The sequence below is a fragment of the Priapulus caudatus genome, unplaced genomic scaffold (genome assembly GCF_000485595.1).
Source record: "Priapulus caudatus unplaced genomic scaffold, Priapulus_caudatus-5.0.1 Scaffold397, whole genome shotgun sequence".
In the NCBI taxonomy this organism is placed as follows: Eukaryota; Metazoa; Priapulida; class Priapulimorpha; order Priapulimorphida; family Priapulidae; genus Priapulus; species Priapulus caudatus.
The window spans coordinates 58600-81399 of record NW_014577458.1 but is presented as its reverse complement, the minus strand read 5'-3'; the positions used below and the strand labels follow the sequence as shown (position 1 = coordinate 81399).

The window sequence follows — 22800 nt, the reverse complement described above, 5'->3', positions numbered from 1 at the left end:
TCCAAGCGGGATAAGTAGGCATCACCTTATACGGAGAAACAGGCGTTTGCAGACGGTTAATCTCTACATGCATTCCAGCTCGCGCAGTGTCCATTCTTAGTATGTTGTGACACCTCTCCCGACACTGTGGCGCCAAGATTGCATTTCCCCCGCATCGCTATCGCTCTCTCTCGTGGCATCTGCAATCTGCCCGCTTACATTATATACATGCGCATACTTTGCGTCGCATCTCGTCCACGCGCGCTCCTCCTATCGCTATGTGTGTAATCTATAACCGGGGTCCCTGAAGGGCCAGCCGTCCTTGGAATAGTGGTGGTGGTGGTATGGACATTGGTGGTGCTGGGCCGGGTTTTCACCGAGGGGTTTTTTTTGTATCCACGGGTTCATATTCGCGCATCGAGGGCGTATGGCGTGCTGTCTGCTGCACTTGCGTTAGTTCGGGCCTGGGGAGCAAAGTGCGTGCATGAAGGAGTCGGGGCTCGGGTGAATTTGCACGTATATCCCGTGTATGCTAGCATGTGTCTGCATATCATCTGCTGCTTCAAGGAAAGGATTCGTTCGATTGTTTTGCTCGACGAGGAGATCATTGTTGAGCTGGTCGATTCGATTCTAGACAACGTTTAATGGTGTTTTTTTACGAATTGGTGACAAGAAGTTGATTGATTTGGATTAAGACGATGCTGCGCGGTCCATAAGAAGGTATAAATCCTTATAACTGCTCTCTAGTGTTACTTGTCTTTTTCGTTTGGTAAATGTATGGTGTGTGTAGATATGTGCATAGAGGTATTGTTGCTTTTATTGACGGTCTGCCTTATTAATTTTTCATTATTCGTTCTGTTTATTAGTGTTTGCGTGTTGGGTCGGTTGATGTTTGAGTGGCTGGGTGGGTCGTTGTGTGTATGTGTGAGTGTGTGAGTGCGCTGGATGAATAGATGGGTGCAATGATAGATAGCATGCGTGCTTGGATGGATGGTTGCATGCATGCATAGCATGCGTGCTAGCCCCTTCGCTGTGCCACCTGTGGCAGAGCGAAGGGCGATATCGTTCTAGAGCTAGCATGCGTGCATGCATGGTTGGATGGATGGATGGATGCATGCATGGATGGCTGGGTGGACGGACGGATGGATAAACAAATGAATGCAGAGCAGAATGTGCAGGTGAGTCTGCGAACGAGTGCAATCCTCAGCTGTGTTTTATTTTGATTGCCTGTACTAGCGCGACCCTCGATATATCGATCAGCGTTGCGTGAACAAACCGCACCCGCTCCTGCAGCCGTGTTGATGGGTGTGGTCACCTGCCGACGCGCCATTGGTTACGCAGCGTCGGCCAATGACAATCCCGACGCTGAACGCAGTTACCATGGCTATTATTCCAGATCTGCTAATCGATTGGCGATGTAGTGACGTGTGTGCGTGATATTGTAGACTTCTGCGGGCGTTACGGTGACGAAATGATCATTTTTCTTCATTGCAATTAACGTTTATTTCAGTAAAATGTCCTCGCGCGATTCGTATATCGAGCGCACACGTTGAATTTCTGTAGACTCGGTATAGCGGCTCGGCTCGCCGCATTGAGAGGTTAAAACATGGCGCTACACAAAGGACGCTGGTTGCCGTCTACGATAACGCCGGTCACCCAGAGTTCGAGCGTATCTAGGATGATGGCACAGAACCAGAGCATGATTTAAAGTGCTCTGACAGAACGCGGGATTGATTTAGTGGTTGACCGCAGCGCCGAATGCGTGTGCAGGGGGTTCGTTAGGTGCGCACACGGTGACACACACACAAAGACGTTATATTTAACTTCTACCAGTGGCCGGGCCCTGGTAGTAATGTCTAGGCACGTGTGTATAAATCGCACGGGTTTATTTGATTATACTTGTAAATATATGAAAGGCTGTCCGTACATGCGCGCGCGTGTTTCATTCGGGATCACCGCTTGCATATAATATATGTAACCGTATATATTTAACGGTAACATATATCTTACTGGTATCTTACTATGATAAATTGTACAGTGTTTTGGTGGCAATTGCTTGTACGTGGCCGGGTCGAGAGCAGAATAATATCGAGCAGTATATAGAGAGCGTGTGTGTGTTCATTTATAAACAGCTCTCAGATCAATAACACACAACTAAACCAGGAAACTAGCCAAAATACTCGGCTACGTCACCGTAACGAGTACAAATTAAAAAAATATTTCCACTTTTTCTATATCCTATATCCTTCTATATCTTTTTCCATATATATATATTATATAATATAATATAATATAAGTAATTCTGTTCACTTTTTATGGTTAAATTGCTGCATTATACTTCCTGTTTTACTATATTCTTCGATGTGAACTTACACTCGTGACTCATACATAGCCCATAGCAAGCATTTAATGCTGAGAACATAATATCAAATCGCCCAGGTTTTTTTGATTTTTAACTAGTTGAGAAACAATGTTATCAGGTAAGAATTTGACGATACGTTTAGTCCCGTTAGTTTTTACTTTTAATGTAAAAAAATGGGTACATAAAATTCGTGTTTTCCCCTATCATTTCATTATTAAACCGGTCCAAGTGACCGTGGTCGGGCTCATATTATTTCCTCGCACATCCTTGCGCCTTGGTTCCCATCCCATACAACGGAACCGCGTTCAGCAGAGCGTGAACTGCCCCGCTACCACTATATACACACGACCGCACGCATGGTATAATATACTCTGCGTGCAAGGACTTTGCCGTACGTGTCCTCGTTTACTTGCATCGATCGCCTGCCTGCCTGCCTGCCTGCATTGCCTACCTGCCTGCATTGCCTGCCTGCATTGCCTGCCTGCCTGCCTGCCCGTGGCCAATCTAGTGGCGGTTGCATTCATCGGCTTTATTCGCGTGTACGTACGGTACGTAGTGTCCGTAGTATGTGCGCCTTGGCTGGCTGCTGCTGCTGGCTGCTGCGGCGAGTAGCGAGGTAGAATGGCTAAAAATAGCTGCGAATCTCTTTGTCATGGCGCGGAAGAACCGTTGCTCTGCGTAACGCCGTGTTATAATGTACGCGGGAGGCTGACACGTGCAATATCTGCTGGCATCTCCACGTGGGGCTCTCTAGAGTTTGCTGTTTTGCAACGTGTAGTGTTATTCTGGTGAGCAGGTTTCGGGTCTTGCATCTCTTCAACGGTATACGCTGGGAAAGATGATAAATTTGCTTACCTTGGCTTACAATTAGTGTGGCGAATTTTAAACTTGGGTTTACAAAGGACGATTATGAGAACTTGGTACCTGGGTGCAACTCACGGGCACATGGTCTGCACATAACATCGGTTTTTACACGTAATTTGATCACCGATAAATCAAAATTCCAGATAATTCTGCACGGTTATATATCTATAGCTGGAAAAATTTCTTGATGTATATATGTCTATTGTGAATCGTATGATATCGGCCCGATATCGGATTCAGAGGTTAGCTAAAGGTTAGTGATCTCGTGACTCCTGTGAAATTGATTCAATGCCAAATTCTCTGTGTACATGTACGGAACTTTTACTGCCACTTGGTGCACATATAATTAGAATCATAGAATGAGATAAAAGTATACATCGATGTGTCATATAACACCACTCGCTATCAATTAATAATATTGACTCATACGCTAAAGGTACCATATGACACCCCGTATTCTGCGTTTGTGCTACTAGCAATACTACAAATTAGTAATAATATCAGTACTTGGCAACCCATCAAATAAGAACGTTCCTATCTCCACTGGTGGTTGTTAATTTATATATTAATAATTTATTATTATCAAAAGCTTTTGGTTCTTCCCGCGTGGTGTCGCGCCGAGCAACGTCAGGCGATGAAGGGTGATGACCCATAGGCAGACGTGTTGGGTTGTGCCTGGTTGTGCGCTGCGCACACACGGAATCAGTAGAGCGCTGGATACGCATTGGTAGTAGTTGTCCGGCGCTTAGCTGCTGCTGCTGCTACTGCCGCCGCCAGCTGTATTGCGCGATCTGCGAGCGAGTTTGAGATGATGCAATTCACGTAGCGTCGGTTACCGTGCACTCCTAGGCGTAGGAGAATTTGGTGAGCATTTTGTAGAATGGTTTTATCGTTTTATTTGCATCTATAACGTATGTACGGCGGTGTAAATATCGTAAAGTAGATGTCGTAGAACGTAGCGGCGTCAGCGGTCATTACGGCCGGTACATTACGCCGGTGTAGGACAATCGCCTGAATCGGTTATGTAAGTCGTAGCAAATGTACGGTATTGGAACATTTTATATTACGTATTCAATGCTCGTAAGTGCAATGCCACGCATATTGCTACTGTGCCGGTTTCTGAGGTTTTGAATTGCAAGCAAAGACCTACGAATATTTCACTCTGTACGATGACGTAAAACGTGACGTGGCACACAGGTGCTATTACCACATAAGTAGACTAACTTTATTTAGTAATGTCGAATATATTGAGTTTTGTTTATTTGCCATACGACTGGTGTAGAACTAGCTTCCCGTGTTCTGTTATACGGCTTTTGTAGTGCTATGACTTGCAGTGTCGTAGTCCGTGCCGTTAATCAAAGACTCGCTCTTAGCGCAAAACAAAATTTGCTGAGACTTTGTCGGCGACCTGCGTTGTTTCTCTTCGCACGCACGCGAGTAATATTTTGCTTTTCTGTCACAGGTTTGATGGGCCTCTAGTAGCGGGCATTCGAAAGCAAACATGGTTGGCGCGGCTGAGTACGGCGAGAGGGACTGCCCGGTGGCGATGGAGAGCAGATACGCAGCGGGTAAGGTGCCGCTGATCGAGCAGCAGTTTCGCACCAAGCGCCTCGGCTCAGACAGCTCGGACAACACGCAGCCCCTGCTGGCCGCTGTCCACTCGTCCGGCCCCGGCAGTCCCGCAATAACGCCGTTCTCGCGCGCCGAACTGAGAGAGCAGATCGCCGTTGACTGCCGCCTGGAGATGGCGCCTCCGTCCCCGTCGCGGACAGGGGGCGCCACCAATCCGGTCGCCGCCGTCCGCAAGCATCTTGCGCTTGAACATGACCAGCGTTGCCGCAAAGCGTCAGGAGAGGGCGCCGTGTGCACGCACACGCCGAGCGCAGAGCGCATTGTTGCCGACGATTGCGACGACGGCGGCGCGACGCTCGAGCTCATCGCCCACGCGATGGCGCCACGCGCACCGGGCCTCCATCGCAGCCCATCCCAGGAGAACATCTGGGCGCTGCTGTTCGCTGAACAGCGGGATGAGCGCGAGAACAACGTGGAGCTCGACGAGTCGACGACTACGTTCTTCGACGAGACGGACATGTCGATGTCGATCGAGCGCGAGGGCAGCTCTGTGTCGCTGAACAAGCACGTGATGAAGGTCGAGGTGGAGGTCGCCACCAAGCGACACTTCAGTGACTCGATCCTCGGCAAGAAGACGGCGATGTACCGGCCGAGCGTGCGCTTCTACATCGGCGACGGCGCCAACACGGAGGACGAGATCTCCGACGACTCGGAGGTGGGTCGCCGCGCCGACAAGGCGGAGGAGGTGGAGTATCCGCGATACGGTGCCAAGACGGGCCGCGTCGGCAGCATCTCATGTCCTCAGGGGCCAGGCATCATCATCAACCAGTCGCAGGTGCCCATCTGTAGGATCTGCCTGTTTCCGGGAGACGACCGCGAGGCGTTGATCACGCCGTGCCGGTGCTCGGGCACGATGAAGCACGTCCATTACACGTGCCTGATGGTGAGTGTGTGCAGGTGGGTGTGTGCATGTGTGTGCGTGTGTCTGTGTATGTCGGCAGGTGTGTGTGAGACTGTGAGTTATGGGAATGTGTGTTGCTGGATGCGTGCATCTGTGCGAGTGCGTGTGTGTGCGTGTTGCCACCGGTAACTTCGGGTCATGACAGTAGTTACTACTGTCATGACTCAAAGTTCATGACCGAAGTCATGAGTCCTTAGTACATGCGACCGTAGTTAGTAGTAGTTGCGTACGGTACTAATGGTAGAAGTGCTCTAGTTCACACGAATACACACGTACATGATAGTAACGGTAATGTCATTTCTTATTGGAACGCTTCCTGAACGGAGGCTTGGTCCACAGGCACTTGAAGCGTTTCAATAAAATATAATGCTAACTAAATACGAAATCTATTTACTTAGTACAAAATTCTTAATGTTTCTATACTATAGCCAGGCCTACTCTCTTTCACCTACGGCTACACCCCCGATAGTTCTCTATATTAGTGCAAGCGTGCAACAGTCGCGCCGCGAGAGCAATGGCAGCCGGTAATGCAGTGGTTGGAAACTATCGGCGGTGTAGCCGTAGGTGAAAGAGAGTAGGCCTGGCTATAGTATAGAAACATTAAGAATTTTGTACTAAGTAAATAGATTTCGTATTTAGTAACATTATATTTTATTGAAACGCTTCAAGTGCCTGTGGCTTGGTCGTTGTTCGGTAGAGGGAAATGGTACGGGATGCTTAGACGGGCCTTCTTGGAAAAGTACGGTGAACATTCGAGTCGTAATAATAGCACACAAAGCACGAACAGCACACAGAGAAGGCGAGGCGTATACCTTGTAACTAGCATTCGCTATATCCCGGCGTCGTGTAGGTAGGTGCGTGTTACAAGCGTTTCCCCCGTTCGTCATTACCTGCTCTTGCGAAACAGCTGACTGCCTGCCCAGCAACAGCTGAGCCGGTGCAACGCGGCTCTGCGATTGGCCGGGAGCAGAGCCACAGAGTGAGCTCAGCTGGCAGCAATGCGCGTAGGGGCAGCGGTACCTCCTACACGCTACGCTCTCTGTTCTCAGGGCTGCATGCATGGTCGGCCGGTCGATAGCGCCAATGCTGAATAACTAACTGGCCAGGAGGGCATACATGTACGATGTGCTGTGATGCGAGTGAATGTGCTGCGTGGTGGAGAATCGTCGGCCACGAGGCAGGTTGCGAGACCCAGTGCCTTGCTCGCTCGGTCGAAACTATGATCGTGCAGATTTCATGATGACTTCTGAATATAGTTGCTCAGTACAGCAGCAGGGAGGGGGAGAGGGAAGGGAAAGAAAGCAGAGAGAGAGAGAGAGAGTGAGATAACAGAACGAGGAATAAAAGAGCTCGTAAAGAGAGGGATATTGTAGAGCGATATCATAGTAGGTGGAAAGGAGAAGGAGAGAGAGGGAGATAAAGAGAGAGAGGGAGAGAGAAACTCTCGGCGGCAGTACCGGGTGCTGCCTCACAGCTCACAAGCCTCCTTTGTGATGGCTATTTCTGTTGATCACGTCATCTCTGATTATAATATAGTGTGATCTACATGTAGTTATGTATAGCCTGAAGAGATCTCTAAAAAACATAACTCACACTGTACATTCATTTAACACATTCTAAAATATGTTCACATTCATTTTTTAGTAATCTTTATTAAATGGTAGGAATTGCATAAGATTTCAGAAATATACATCATATATTGCTATAAAACTGTATACTAGTACTCAGTAGGCAGTGCTAATTATAGGTCTTAAGTTCGACTCAGTTTAGTGTCGATAACCGCTCTGATATTATTTTAAAATAGGAAACGGCAAAAAACTATAATCAGGTCAGCGCACGCAGGCGCAGCCGAATTGAACCTGGTGATGCTGCATCAGCCAATCGCATGCGAGCAATTTTGCTCCGTTGTTCAGTAGCGACAGATGCTGCTTATATCCATCCATGCCTGCATGGATGTAGTATTTCGTTCATAATTCCGCAGTGCTGTGCGACTTGCATAAATGGCGATAATCGTGTGCGGTTGCTGGGTGTATATATATATAATACATATATATAATAATATATCAAGTGTTACAGTTAATCATTTATCGCGAATGTATTAATTTCACGCCCCCCCCCCCACCATTATATACATGTGTGTCATCACATGCACTCGAGTTCCTAAAGCAATGTGTAAAAATCCTTAAATAGCAGCATGTAATTTCGTTGGAAAGACGAACACACACCAGCTTCTTCTGCACCTATGCAGTCAGACCTGTTTTAAAATCTATATTAACCCTTATTAGATCGAACACCTGTCTATAAATGACAATTTGCATATCCTTCAGTGGCAGTTATAGAGTGAAGGTACTTCCATTATTTCTCTGTGGAACATACCTGTTTATAAAAGACATCTTTGTCATTTCTCTCGAATGATCCTTATAGTTATATACAGGTTTGACTGTGTCTATGACAATACGTGAATAATTTCATCTCTACAAGCAGCTGTTACCTTTGTGACTGATTATACTTATAGCCTCGTTCACACGAGACCTCGTATTTATGAAATACCGAATCTGAGACAAATACGCGGCCGAGCGTTCACACGCTGATTCGCGGCTAAAGAAATACGGTATTTGCGAGCTGCGAGCTGCTTAGTAACAATCAAGCAAACAATGTGAAATAAACAATTGCAATGCGCACCAACTGTCGATAAAATACGTAGACGCGTCCGCGCTCGACAGTTTCACTCGCGTTACACTGGAACTGTCAAGCGCGGACCAGTCTATAAAATACACGGCTTCAGAAATCCGGTATTTAGCGTTCACACGAGGAAATGCGCGGTCCAAGAGATCCGGTATTTCTCAAGCACGGCAAATTATTCGGGGTCTTGGAAGCCGCGTATTTACATCAAATACCGGATCTGTTTAGATACCGTATTTCTTGGACCGCGCATTTTGCCTCGTGTGAACGCTAAATACCGGATTTCTTCCTACGTGTGAACGCGGCTTATATCTAGATATGATATATAAATTACCATGTCTCTTTCTGTATGGGTCATGTGCTTTCACGGTCATTTGTGGTCATATCATGGTCAGTTGTTATATCGCATTCATATGTGTCACGTGTACGGTGTATACATATAATACAGTGCTCGAAATAAGAAAAAAAATGTGGTTGTCCCGCGGAAAACACCGGCATCAAAATCGCGGTTGTCCGCAACAAATTTCTGATTGTCCAAAAAAAATTCCCAAATCTCCTATTTTCAATCACATAATAATATAATCGAGAAAACACCCAAAACAGTGGCGTAGCCAGGATTTTTTAACAAGGGGGGCCAAAACAGGCGAACTGCGCAAAATAGTGGATGACCTTAATATTCACTGGCTCCTCCGCCTCCCTCTCCACACCCTACGGCTCGCCCTACCTCTCAGCCTCTGCAATCTTTGTTTTCTGGCGCCATGCGAAAAGGCGGCATTTTTGCTCATTGTTCTCTGCTCCCAAAATATGTAATTGTTCAGTGCGGGGTCTAGGATTCCAAGGAGGGTGGGTGAAAAACAGGCGGCGGGGTATGGGGGTCCTCCCCCAGAAATTTTGGAAACTTGCTGGTTGCTGGGTTCCAAATCGAGTCGACTCTCATACATCAGAAACCTGACATATGATATATACCAGTGTTCGGAAATAGCAGCTGTCCATATTTTTTATATTGATTCACGATTTAATTCACGATTAAGATTTCTTGATGAGCTAGAAAACACTCGGATTTGAAGTATGAAACTGAACATTATTGTGCCAGGTAGCCTATACCAGTTGGTTGCATGGGATTGATTGTCAGTTCAGATGCAAAATATTGAAAGCAAAAGGTTATACACCATAGATTAATTGGGTACCACGCGTATATAAGATAGCTGAGTCGGTTTTGAGTTAGTGTTAGGGTTAGAGATAGGGTTTCTTGGTTGTCCACCGGACAATGTCTCAGACTGGTTAGGTTGTCCGGCGCAAATTCTAGTTGTCTCGGACAACCGGACAACGCTTATTTCGAGCACTGTAATATATATATATATATGTACATTTATAATTTCCTAAAGCAATAATGGCTTTGAAAATATAATTCCTTTACAGAAAATTGCAAACGTGTATGATTTTCTAAATGTGATTTATTGTTTCTCTTGCAGAAATGGTTACAGATTATTGCAAAGCGTTCAAAGAAGCAGCCGTCATGTGAGCTTTGCAACTATCCGTACCAAAGACACAAGAAGTTTCGGGTGAGTCTTACTGTCTATAAACAGAGCTGCTCTAACATACATCGCCGCATTTGTGCATGCATGCATGCGTGCATGTTTTTTCTCAGCATCGTGCTTCTCTTTAGACACTTAACTCTGCAACTAACACATTCTTGTGTCTCACACAAACACAAAAAAGATCTGCTTGTGAACAACCACATTTTTAACACGTTGAAAAACACCGACATGCATTTCTAAAAAAAAGTCATGAGGCTAGGCACACGTAAAGCCTAGTGCCTAGTGTAGGCTGGTTCTCTACTTAGAATAATGTAGCTGAGGGAAAGCCGCGTTGGCTGATAAATCTGTTAGGCCTTGGGTGCAGCAGTTAAAAGTGGTGAGCTAGTGATATAGTGCTCTACAGTGTGGTCGCTTATTATTATTACTTGCCAATGCTCAAAATCTCTTGGAAGGTCAGTTCTGTGTGGGGCCAGCCATGTCGATTGCGTGCTATATAATGCAATAGCCATGACACAGTAACACAGAGTCCCCTTTTAACAGTTTAAAGGTACTATCTCTCTCTGTCTGTGTTGATGTGTTGGTGCCTACTATGGGAACATGAAGCCAACGGGTTAGCTCTTACATGTGGTGGCGGTTTACATTGCAATCGCTAACCCTGGTCTCAACACGTACCCTAAGAAGTAGCCTAGTAGCTTGGCAGTGGCAACTGGGTCACCTGGGATTAACAGCTGAGAGGGAGAATTGCTGCTGATTGAGTCAGCAATTGGTTTGCAGCTGCTGCTGCTGCTGCAGTTATGGGCCCCCACAATTTGCCTAGCAACAGCACTGCTGCCTCATCTATGGTCGTCCCATTTTACTTCCTCTATCGATTGTCAAATGCGGGAGTGGGAGGGCAGGATTCAAACCCAGCTGATATTGATTGGCTCGCTGGTGTTTCCAGCTGGCTTTGCATGGGGAGATGTATTTTTGCGTAGAGTGCATCCCGGTTTCACTTGCACTCCTTTGCATCACAATGCCTCGCGGGAAATGTGGCAAACCGGGTCTTTAGATATTAGTGCAAATCTGTTTGCAGCAGTTTGCTGTCCGGATTCTTTCGGTTGAGTGAAATTGGCGACTACTGAGTGATTCTTATTCAATTTTCGCTTGCCTAGAAGTCGTGCGATCGGGTGTGTTATTACGCATGAAATCTCGGCGTGTGAAAAATCTAGGTTGAATTCTTTGTGTCTTGCAATTCCGTAATGTATTCTCACTATTCTGTATGACCTGGGCAGAAGCATCGGCGCTGTCTATATATATGTACGCCTATTGTAGCTTTCAATTCACTCTAAATTACACGTGGTGCGAGTGTGCTCTGTTTCGCACAGAGATAATGAGCTCCGGGCAACTGAAGCTGTGGGCAGGTGTATTTTAACATGGCATATAAATGTGCTGGCCTGGCTAGATCGGATGGATATTCCCTGTCTGGCAAGTGCCTTAAGACATCCCGCGTTGAAAATATTGAGTTTCTAACTAAACACGCATGACGCATGTTCTTCAGAAGTCGAGCGTTGGGAAGTAACCTTGAAAATCCTTCGTTCTCACTCTCACCCACGGTCCTTCCCTCCTTTTTCCCAGCCGCGCCATCTGTTGGCCACAGTTAAGCGTGTGGTTGGTTAGGTACGGCGACCCTGGTGGTAGACGCGCACAGGGAAAGGAATGCTCCTGTAAATCGGCACTAGCAGCAGTGTCAGAGCCAGCCAGAGTGCGCCCTGGTTACAAGTGCCTTACTTGAAGAATGATAATATATCTAGCACGAAGTTGCCTGCGTGATCATTGAAATGGAGTGGAAGTCGCGTTGGCTGGAGTCTATAGTCTGTAGCAGCGGTTATAGAAATTAGGATTACGATTAGAAACCAGGGTTGTGAGTTATTATTTATAATAATAATATGGTTGAGGTTAAAAGTCCATAACAGCAGTTATGGATTAGGAGTAGGAATCCGGGTTAGGTTTTTGGAGAGTTAGAAGGCTATGTACTAAGGTCGTAGTTGGCGTTCTCTTCGAGGTCCAGGCTCTACTCTGGCACGTTTCGCTGGGAAAAACACGACACTCGAGCTACGGTACATGCCGCAGCTTAGCTCTAGAACTATAGCCCTTCGCTCTGCCACAGGCCTGTGGCAGAGCGAAGGGCTATAGTTCTAGAGCTAGCTGCAGCGATGATGCGTTGTTGTTGACTGCCACGGTTGCATCAATTCGATCATTCATACACACGCACCTGGTACCTCGCTACTGTGCGCGTGTGCGTGCGTGCGTGCGTGCGTGTGCTCCATCGTGATTCATGGTAACGGTGCGTGCATGGCTAATATCGCAGCCAATCAGCGGACTGGTCCGCGCGCGCGGGAACCTGCGTACACAGGCATCCCGGTCGCCGTACTTCGCTCACGCAATTAGTTAATGGGCGAGCGTTTGCTGTCGTGATGCGAGAGTGAGATGGATTAGCTATTTAGCGTGTTAGCGTCTTTTCCGCCCACGCTCCCCCCCCCCGCTCCGCATCCGTGTTGCCTGGCCTGCAATACGGTTTTCCGTAACCTGTTGTGCGTGCTTATTTGTGTTGGAAAAGTGTCTTTCCTTTCCTGCGTCGAGTCTTCCATTTGCGGCACAAAGACGGCGAGAGAATCGCTTGCCGCCGGGCGTAGATGTCTGATAATGGCAGCGAAGAGTTAGAAACAGGAATGAGCAGTTAAATACATGACTACACTCAAAGAGATTTATTTATATGGACGCACATTTGGCGTTTAAAAAAAATACGCGAACCCGAATATGGTCGTATCACGTGATCGGGCGGCAGTCAGGCGATCTGCTGGCTGCGTTCTATCTGAGAGAACACGTGAACGGCGGTCGCCCCTAGGGGCGTTTCTCGGCAGTTGTTTTGGCTGCTATTGTTGATGTGCGGGTGATCCGCAGTTCAAGGGCAAAATAGGGGACGAGAGAGAGAGAGAGAGAGGCAGTGATCATGCTCACTAGCCGATAGTTGTAAACATCCGGGTCAGCTCCACTCTGGCGACCGTGCTATTATGGCTAGTGGTCCTGTTCCCGTCGGTGCCGGGTAGGGAAGCTTGTGTTTAGCCACGGTTCGGTCACTCTCAGGAATACGCGTCGTCGCGGAACATTTTTCCGCTTTCCTGTTCTTTACGTGCGTCTTTACGTGCCCTCGAACCCGTTTCCATGGTGCCAATAGTTGCCGGCCACCTGCCCGCAGCGGTCGGCTAGCGCGCGTTTCGACATTGCAGATAAGCACGGCGACACTTCGCATCAGTGTTAGAACACACGTACGTCCGCGATCCGACAGCGACGAAATCCACCATAAATTGCCCTCGTTTCTTCTCCGGGGAAGATGCGCTCGTTGCCTTGGCGATCGCGAGCGATTTCTCGCGCTGACGTACGCTGCGGCCCCGTCCGGCTCGAAGTTTCCGCGGCCGGGGAGGGGCGAGGGGTATGCATTTTGGCTGGGGTGGAAATTCCAATTTGTTTCCTCGCGAGGTCTTACTTTGGCGTCATGCCTTGGACGGCGGGCATCCAAGGTTCGTCACAGTTTTTTGTCGTTGTTTTTTTCCTATTTGCCTCGAGGGGAGAGTTGGTTCATTTGGCAGCTAGATGGCCTTCGAAACTGGTAACGATGACACACGTGTGAATATATGTGTGTATGTAAGTAATAGGAAGCAGTGACAATAGCGGCTCTGCGTGCCAGCCTGCTAGTACATTAATAACCCGCGGTGACTTCTCGGTGAACCCCCGGTGCTGGCGTTCGTGAGGCTAACACGTAACAAGTCCCCTGTACTCGAATTCACCTCTCTTAGCTGCATCCTAAAGCAAGGGTTTTGCAATGAATACTATGTTGACGATTATGTTGTTGCGTCGAGAGTGGTTCGCGCGCGCAATGACGCAATGTCGTCGTCACGCGGAGACGGATTAGCTTTGTAGATGAGCGCTTAGCGCAAAGGTTATGATACGTGACGATAGCGGTGTTCGTAGCTGCTGCTGCTGCTGCTGCTGCTGCTCCTGCTTCTGCTGCTAGTGCTACTCCTGCTTCTGCTGTTACTGCCGCTGCTGCTGCTGCTGCTGCTGCTGCTGCTGCTGCTGCTGCTGCTACTACTACTGCTGCTGCTACTACGGCGGCTGCTGCTGCTGCTGCTGCTGCTGCTGCTACTACTACTGCTGCTGCTATTACTGCTGCTGCTGCTACTACTACTGCTAGTACTATTGCTGCTGCTGCTGCTGCTGCTACTACTGCTACTACTGCTATTGCTGCTGCTGCTACTGCTACTACTACTACTACTATTACTATTGCTGCTGCTGCTGCTGCTGCTACTACTACTACTACTATTGCTGCTGCTGCTACTGCTACTATTACTATTGCTGCTGCTGCTGCTGCTTTGTGCGTGACCTTCTCATTTAACCTTCTCATGATCAAGTAATTTCCATCACGCAACTGTAAAGCGGCTTGTTGTCCGAAGCCCATCGCGGAAAGGATTTTGATTAATTGCAACACAGTTGTCATATACTCGTCTTCGTGGATTGGAATATGCGTGCTCGTCAAGCCTGAGTCGGGTAGATTTCTGAATGCGATTGCAGTGGCTAATATTAGCCGAGTAGCGATAAAGTGAAATATATTTGTGTCACCGCGTCTGCAGGTCGGGGTAACTCGCTAGAGGCAGGATATACTCGAATCAGTACAGGCCGAGATTACTGGCTACTTGTCAGGATTCTAGTTCCGCCGCAGAATAGACAGTACATGACATAGGTCACATAAAGGTTGACAAATCACCGTGGCCATGCATCATGTGACCATCCTTTGGCTTGTCAACGCGAGAGGATAATCTGAATTTCACGAATATAGTATTTGTCTCTATAAATGATATATATGAGAAATAGTGATTGTTACGCAAAAGAAGTTAATGGCACGTTTTTCTTACACTTAAAGCTGCACAATGCGCATCCAAACGCTAATTTCTCCAGTACTAGACTAGCAAATACTTCGTGTCATGCATAATCACACTACCTTATGACAAAATAAACTCTAGTTCCTCCCATTTCACTGCGCGTTGTCTTATAAAAGGTATTTGAAAAATACCTCCGATGTTGTTGACAGTTTTGCGTTGCTCTCCCAAGCAACCGTGCAGCACCGCGGCACGGGTGTAGCAAAGATAAAAACATGTGACGTCACCTAACCACTTCGAGGCTAAATTGTTTGGCAAACAAGTCGGCGTTGACGCCAGAATGCCAGTTTTCTCACCTCTTTCTTGTGGGTTTTAAGCAAACGCGCAGTGAAATGGGAGGAACTAGAGTTTATTTTGTCATAAGGTAGTGTGATTATGCATGCCACGAAGTATTTGCTAGTCTAGTACTGGAGAAATTAGCATTTGGATGCGCATTGTGCGGCTTTAAATTCCGCTATATAACATTAGTGGGAAATAGCAAGCACGTACTTGCATCTGCAGTCAAGCCTGTGTTAGCTGACAGCTCTATACAAAGTGCCCCTGTCTGTAAAGGACACCTTCCCTGAGTGCCAGGCAGTTATACAGTGTAATATACGCCTCTTTCGGCATGAGCCCGATATTCATGCAAGTTTGACAAAAGATGCTTACTTGTAGTAAGTACGAGCTTACTTTTCCCTGTGCATGTTATATACAGTGGAATTTTCGTGAAAGAAATACATGTCACTATTTTTCAAGTGTTACAATCACGTGCGATACATTACCTAATTAAAGTGGGTAAATTTCGTTGTGCGGTAAAGTACTCGTAATGTAATGTAACGCCACGTGTACATGACTGCTGCAACACATTCTTTGGAAAGGAATAGAAAAATATAAGCAATAGCTTCTTCTCTGTTGCCTAGGTTTCTGTAGTCTCTCTAATGCATGATACCTCTAGTTTGCCTTGAGTGACCTGTATAGATTTAACTCTTTATATTGATTAGATATATAGTTTGTATGGATATGGATAGATATCATATAGATGTTTGTATAGATATATATTAGGTGTTTACGTAATTAAAAGTTCATTGTAATACACTCCTTGCATTAGAGTCCATTTTATAAGTTAAACAACATTTTTGTAATCAAAACTGATAAAGTAAGCTCGCTGTGATGCGTTCCTCGCATTTAAGTCCCTCTTGAAAGGTTTAACGTTACTATTTTTCGTACTTAAAATGTCGCAAAGCGAGCTCGCGTGCTCGCTGTAAATGTTGATCGGTGTGTGAGACGTCGTTGCTTCGTCCATTGCAGACCAACCAGTGGCAGTTCCCGTCGGTGTCGCGGCGCGACAAGATCCTGCACGGCATCTTCATCTTCTGCATCGTGATCATGATCGGCTGCGCGACGTCCTTCATCCTCTGCTTCAAGAAGGACGGCGGCCAGCGGTCCAGCGACGACCTGCAGCTGACGCGCGAGGAGGTGCTGACGCTCGCGTGCGGCGTGCTGTTCTTCGGCGCGTTCTTCACGGCGATGTACGTTCAGGTGAAGGCCAAGAACACCGTCTACAAGCTCATCGTGAAGTTCTTTGGCATCAACCACACGTGGACCGTCTACGAGTACGATAAGACCAAGGACGCCGCAGGCGGAGGCGGCAAGGTGCAGCCGGCGTCGCGCAAGGACGCGAAGGAACTGCCGCCGCGCGAGAAGGGCCCGGTGAACGTCTGACGAACATTCTCCTTCCTCGCCGGCTAATCTTCCCCCCCGCTTTCTCTCCCGCGGCGCGCGAGAGGGGAGGCGGATTGCCGAATTTGTACGGGCGAAACGTCAGCTGGTACTAGAATAAGCATTACTGTGATCACGGCATGGCCGCGCGTTGGAGGGTAGGGGGAGCTGCACCGGCTCGATGCAGCTTGCGGTTTTGCGCGATGCAGGGATCTCACTAGGGGGCGCCTCCACCTGCCGCAGCGGCCCGGCCGTCCCGGAAGGAGGGCGTCGCCGGTGCGATTCCCCGCATGCGTGGCAAGAAGGTGCATTTGGGTTCTGTTCCGGGGTTACAGTTGGAGTTTTTTTTAATGCCGTGCATTAGCTGAGTGACCTCGTGTGTTCTTCGGGAGTTGGGCTTGCTCAGAGGCCGACGACACGGCGCCTCCCGTGCCGCCTCCTTGGTGTGGAAGTCGAAGACGTACCTCATTTGTAATCGGTGCCCGTCTCGCTGCGACGTGCGTTGGCGTCGCAGTTCGTTCCACGTTTAAATTATTTTTTTTCTGTGTTGAAGCGAAATTGAAGTCTCGGCTAGTCGATGCCGGTGTTCAAAAGTGGCGATGGGCGATGGAGGTTGTTTTGGGTTTAACGAAACGCGTCGAAAATGCAGTTGGGTGCTGCTTTTTCCGAGTATGTGCAGCTCAAAGTCACGCACGCACGCACGCATGCATGCACACATAAACGCACGTACGCACACACATACGCATCAAGACACTGTAAATCCTTACAATCCATTTGCCAAAGAACCGGGGGCAGCAATTTTAGCTGTCTGCAGTAAACGAGTCATATTGTAACACAATCATCAGTTTGAACTGACCGGTGCAGGGCGGCTGACTGCTGCTGTTCGCTTGACTATGTATATAAAAATTAAATTCACACGTGTATATGTGTATATATATATATATATATATATACATTTATATATAATAGAAAGGCAGCCCCTTGGATGTGTAAGCTTTTTTTGTTGCGCCGCACCCTGTATGATGATGTGTTTTCTTCGTTCAACCCTGTTTTATCCTTCAACTGTGAAGGTGGGGTGGGGGGGGAGATGCTTCCTCCCCCGCGCGACATTGTGCCGAATCTCATTGTTGCCCCGCGTGTAGGAGACAGCCGGGGCTTAGAGTTGACAAGAGTTAGCGGGAGAGATGCGGATGGATGGCCGCGTACTCGGAGAGTGAAACGCGCGCGCTCGAGGTTAGAGACTTAGACGTAATGTGTCGCGCGCATCAGTTGTCGCTCCGTCGCGTCGCATGGCGAAGAAAGAAATAAGGGGGGGGAGGGTAAAATTAACGTGTCGTTACCGGTGGGGACGTTAGTGGGGAAGAGGGGCGCGGGGGACGTGTTGGACGTTTATGCTGGATTCGATTCAGCTTCGCTGTGCATTTGCATTTTCTAGCGGTATATGTAGGTGATATAGACATGTGAATTATAATGACTCATCTAATTCATTGTTTTCGCATTGGCATTTTGAACCCGTGTGACGACAAAGGATGGGTCTTGGAGTGGGTGATATAATCCGGCTGGGTGTGCGCTACGCCGCGTGCGAAATACTTAACTATACAGTATGTAGGTGAGTGAGCGAGTAAAAATGCAGAAAACGCAAAAAAACATGATCTCATCGCAGCCTATGGCAATTGTTGATCGGCCAGTTTTGTGCGTGCGGAATACGTCTGTGAGCGGGTGGGTGCATGTGCATGCGTGCGAGTCTTTGGGCGGGCGACTGTACGTGGGTGTGGTCGTGTGCGTGTGCGTGTGCGTGTGCGTGTGCGTGTGCGTGTGCGTGTGCGTGTGCGTGTGGGCCTTGCGGCGGCGGTGTGGGTGGGGGGGGGGCGTGTGTGTGTGTGCTTTCCTGCGGGCGGGTGGGGTGTGTGTGCGTGTGCGAGAGTGCCTAGAGGAAAACCGCTTTGTAATTGTAGCCTATAGCTAACTCAACACACGCTATAGCCGCCCGGACAGTCTCCCATCTGCCGAACAAGAAAAAAACGTAAAAATGGCTCCCATTCTACGTCGGAACCGCTATACTAATTATAACCGAAGCCCGCGATATTTCGTTTCATCTGCGTTCATACATAGACACACATTACAAGCTGCTGCCGCTGCCGCTGCTGCTCCACGAACAAGCACTCGATGCAGCAGACGACTTTCGCTGACCTTGCCGAAATGTCGGGTACGCTCTTACTCTACATGCGGGGTGTGCTGTTTGAGGAATTATTTGGGCCAAAGATTGCGGCGACTGACATGATAGTGTGGCCAGGGCGTGAGTTTACACAGGGGGCTCACGGTGATCGAACATCTAATCCGCTGTCTAGGTCACCCCAGGATCAAATCCTCGGCGTGTGCACGCACTCTCTCCGTGTACCTGTATGATATTCGTGTATATGATGTGTGTATGTGCGCGCGGAGCGAGTGCGTTTGCATGCGACACGACTTGATACAGGCGGTCTAAGGTGTGGGTCACCTTAGACAGCGGTGGACTAGTATTAAGCTAGTATCGCTCCGAAAAAACGGTATCAATATGGGCCTGTATAGCGTTGGGAGTGCGTAGATGGGGTGGAGGGAGGGGGAGGGGGAGGGTGAGGGTACTCTGATAGGCTCGCTCCAACATGTGTGCTGTCCGGGTCCGTGGATCACGTGTGTGATTCATATTTCAAGGTGCCACGCGGCGCGCGCGCGTGCGTGAGTGTGCGTGCGTGCATCGGCCGTCCGCCCTGCTACAGGGGCTGTCGTATTTGTTGATCACATAGATTCAGGGTTGTCGCGGTGACGCGAATTGTTAATAAGTAGTGTACAGATTTTTTCCTTTCTCGCTCTCTATATATATGTGACTGGATGACGGACGATTCGTGCTTAGACTCGTGAATAAGCGAGTGCGTGTGTACAGCGATGTTCTCCTAACGTTTGATTGCAATACGAGATCTATTGACCTCACAGGGGGGGTCGATTCGCGTAGAACTGTGGCTACGCCTGTGTAAGGGATGTCGCTAGGTCTGAACATGAGACTGGCTTCCCGTATAAGGATATAATTCCCGGGAAATCCTGAGCGTGGTGCACAGAGTAGATATAGGGGGTTAGGTGCTCGCGTGGAAGAGCGCGTTGATTGTGTAAAGATTTCGTGATGAGCGCATGGTAATTACGTGCGTCCGTGTTTTATAGAACGAAAGGTGACGACGGCGCGATGCCGACGTCGTCGGCGTCGTCCTTGTACAAAGTTTTATTGTCTTGTAAAAAGTCCCGAATATTAAAACAATAAAATATTTTTAAAGTTTTAAAAAAACAAGTCGCTGTTCGTTCGTGTGTTTTGTTTTCGAGTGACGTATTTGATTGACATCATGTGAAGGCTATTCGGAAGAAACTTTTTACTCCACTCCACTTACACGCCGGGTGGTTGGGAACGTGATTGCTGCGAGCTGTCATGCTGTCACGGTGATATTCATTCATACTTCTCTCTCTGCTACGCGCGCACACATCCACCCGCGCACGAAGAATCGCGAAATCCAATTGACTGACGTTTCCTCTTTCTGCGGAGACCGCCTACGTACGACAGAGTTGAAATTTCTGTTAGCCGAGTAAATCTCGCGTGGAATTACGGCGTCTCTCCAGCGGCGATGTATTGCGCACCCGGCAGTTAGATGCGATATGATATGACTACTAGGCACTTAGGATATGACTACTAGGCACTTAGGATATGACTACTAGGCACTTAAAAAAAAAACCTAACCCTAACCTAACCTAAACCCTAAACCTAAACTAAACCCTAACCCTAACCCTAAAAAATTAAATTAAAGTGCCTAGTAGTCATATCTTATCGCATCTTTCTGTCCTTTGCATGTATTGCGGTGCGGGTTTGCGCATGCGCAGCGCCGACATCAGTGATCATGTACACCCTAGAGTCCCTTTATATTGAGGGACTCTAGTACTTATATTGAGGGACTCTAATATAAAGGGACTCTTGTACACCCGCCAGCATGATCATCGTCTGCAGCGCCGCAGAACGGTGTAAAACTAACGCGCAGTGAGTTTTAAAAAAAATCACCCGACCCGCACGCGGTTGTTCGCTCACGCGTTGTTGTTGTTGTTGTTCGTGATACCATATATCACCGAGCTTTCGCAACCAGTATCCCCATGTTTTCTTCGCCGCCTGAATATATATCTAATGGCGACTAGCAGAGGCAGCGGCAGCGGCAGTAGCAGCAACAGTAGCAGCAGCAGCAGCAGTAGCAGCAACAGGAGCAGTAGCAGCAGCAGCAGCAGCAGCAGCAGCAGCAGTAGCAGTGGCAGTGGCAGCGGCAGCAGCAGCGGCGGCAGCGGCAGCAGCGGTAGCAGCAACAGCAACAGTAGCAGCAACAGGAGCAGCAGCGGCAGCAGTAGCAGCAACAGGAGCAGCAGCGGCAGTAGCAGCAGCAGCAGCAGTAGCAGCGGCAGTAGCAGAAGTAGCAGCAGCAGTAATAGCAGCAGTAGCAGCAGTGGTAGTATATTGAAACGGTGACATCGCGTCTAGAGGAATCCAGTAATCCGCCCTGCTATGAATTACCATATTGTACGCCTTTGTTTGCTCGTGAGATATTAAACCGCCTCGCCAAGCCTACGAACGCGTCCAGAGAGAACGCAATAGCGATTTCAACAATAGAAAAAGTTTTCGTAGCTGTTCTAATGAAGGCGGAAGTTTTCTACTCGTCCATCTGCGCACGCGCACGTCACACCAGAATGGAATATCGAGCAAGAGTTTATGCAAACTATAACTACTTTGCTCGATGCTCTGTGCGGTTATGCAAAGAAACAACTTGTGCTCGAATATAGCTGACTCATGCACTGAATTGCGCCTGGCTGCGAATGACTGCTGTTAATTAGATAATGTTCTCTTGATAATATCGCCAGCGCGCATTAACTGTATATAGTTATCATAGGTTAGGTTGTATACATGAATAGTTTATGTGCTTCGACATGGCAAACCTAAGAGCCACCGCGCTGCCAATTATTTGTCTTCTTGACTCCATCGTGGCCATTCTAGGGCCTTTTGTTAAATTCCTGACGATACAGCTTTCGCTTCTGTCATTTTCTCACTTAATTGCACATCGTGAAGCATAGGACCTTCGTATAACAAACGATACAGCTTTCGTTCCTGTAACGGGGTAATTCTTTCACTCGTCGCACATCGTGCAGCGTATGGGGGTCTCCATATAATCAAGAGCTAATAATATTATTAATAGTATTATTAATAGTATTATTAGCTCTTGATATAATTGTGTTGCTTTGGTTGTTTCCGCAGCACGGCCTCTGACCACTGAGCTCTATTAATGAAATCTGTGCCTTTGTGCCTCTGAGCTCAGTGCCTCTGACCAGCTAAGTTACTCGCTGTTACTGCATCGATTCAAGATGGCTCGACAGCGCCACTCCGCCCCCAATCGTCTCCTAATAAGAATATGTCGTCATAAATTGCGATTCCATATATAATTCTTCTTCACAATTCCTAATAATACCCCATGTTTGCTGCTAAGTCTCTCGATTTCGTGCGGTGGTGGCTGGGTGCATACCCTCATGGCATGCGGAGTTGGGGGAACGTATTCCTTCAGGGGAGATGTAGCCTATATACCATCAAGAGCGTATTAAGAAGACCTTCTTAATACGCTCTTGATACTATCAAGAGCCAATAATACCAGGTAATAATACAGAGGTATTATTAGCTCTTGACATTCTGCAGCCGGATATCCGCGCGAAGCGCGCCAACGCCGCTAGCGGCGCTCTAACACAACGTTGCTGCCCCCTCCTTCACCTTACACGGTTTACATATATAACGCAAGCATCAACTTCGCTGAATTGAGGAGTTCTGGCCATTCGACGATCGGTTTGACTAACCAGGGAGCTCGACATTTCTTAGAAATGCTTCCAATTCGAAGTTCGTTATTCGGCGCGCTTTCTTTGCCGTAATAAACGAATTTCTAGTTTCTTCTTTGTTTGTTGTTGTTGATGAGGGTAATACATATGTCTTGCGATAGACGGCGCAACGAACGCCGAATCTAGAGGCATATTAGACTGGTACCCGTTTGCCACCTTTACTCCGGCATATCGCTACACTCACGTAGTGTAGCGTCTGGAACCTGTCGAACTGTCGACTCTATTACACCAGTCTATATG

At 47.9% G+C, this 22800-nt stretch overlaps 1 protein-coding gene across 3 annotated transcripts in view; it reads left to right on the top strand.

Annotated features, from left to right (window-relative positions):
* The window catches only part of LOC106809936, a 29213-nt gene extending 11101 nt beyond the window's left edge, over positions 1 to 18112 (top strand). For 2 of the 3 annotated variants that reach the window (XM_014813176.1, XM_014813177.1), the window contains exons 2-4: positions 4668 to 5720; positions 9893 to 9982; positions 16219 to 18112. In XM_014813176.1, coding sequence (XP_014668662.1) covers positions 4707 to 5720; positions 9893 to 9982; positions 16219 to 16632 — 1518 coding nt within the window. In that variant the 5' untranslated portion in view covers positions 4668 to 4706 and the 3' untranslated portion in view covers positions 16633 to 18112. Of the gene's footprint in view, positions 1 to 3860; positions 4070 to 4667; positions 5721 to 9892; positions 9983 to 16218 lie in introns of those variants that run through there. The other variant, XM_014813175.1, reaches the window with a different exon arrangement.
* The last annotated feature ends 4688 nt before the right edge of the window (positions 18113 to 22800 follow it).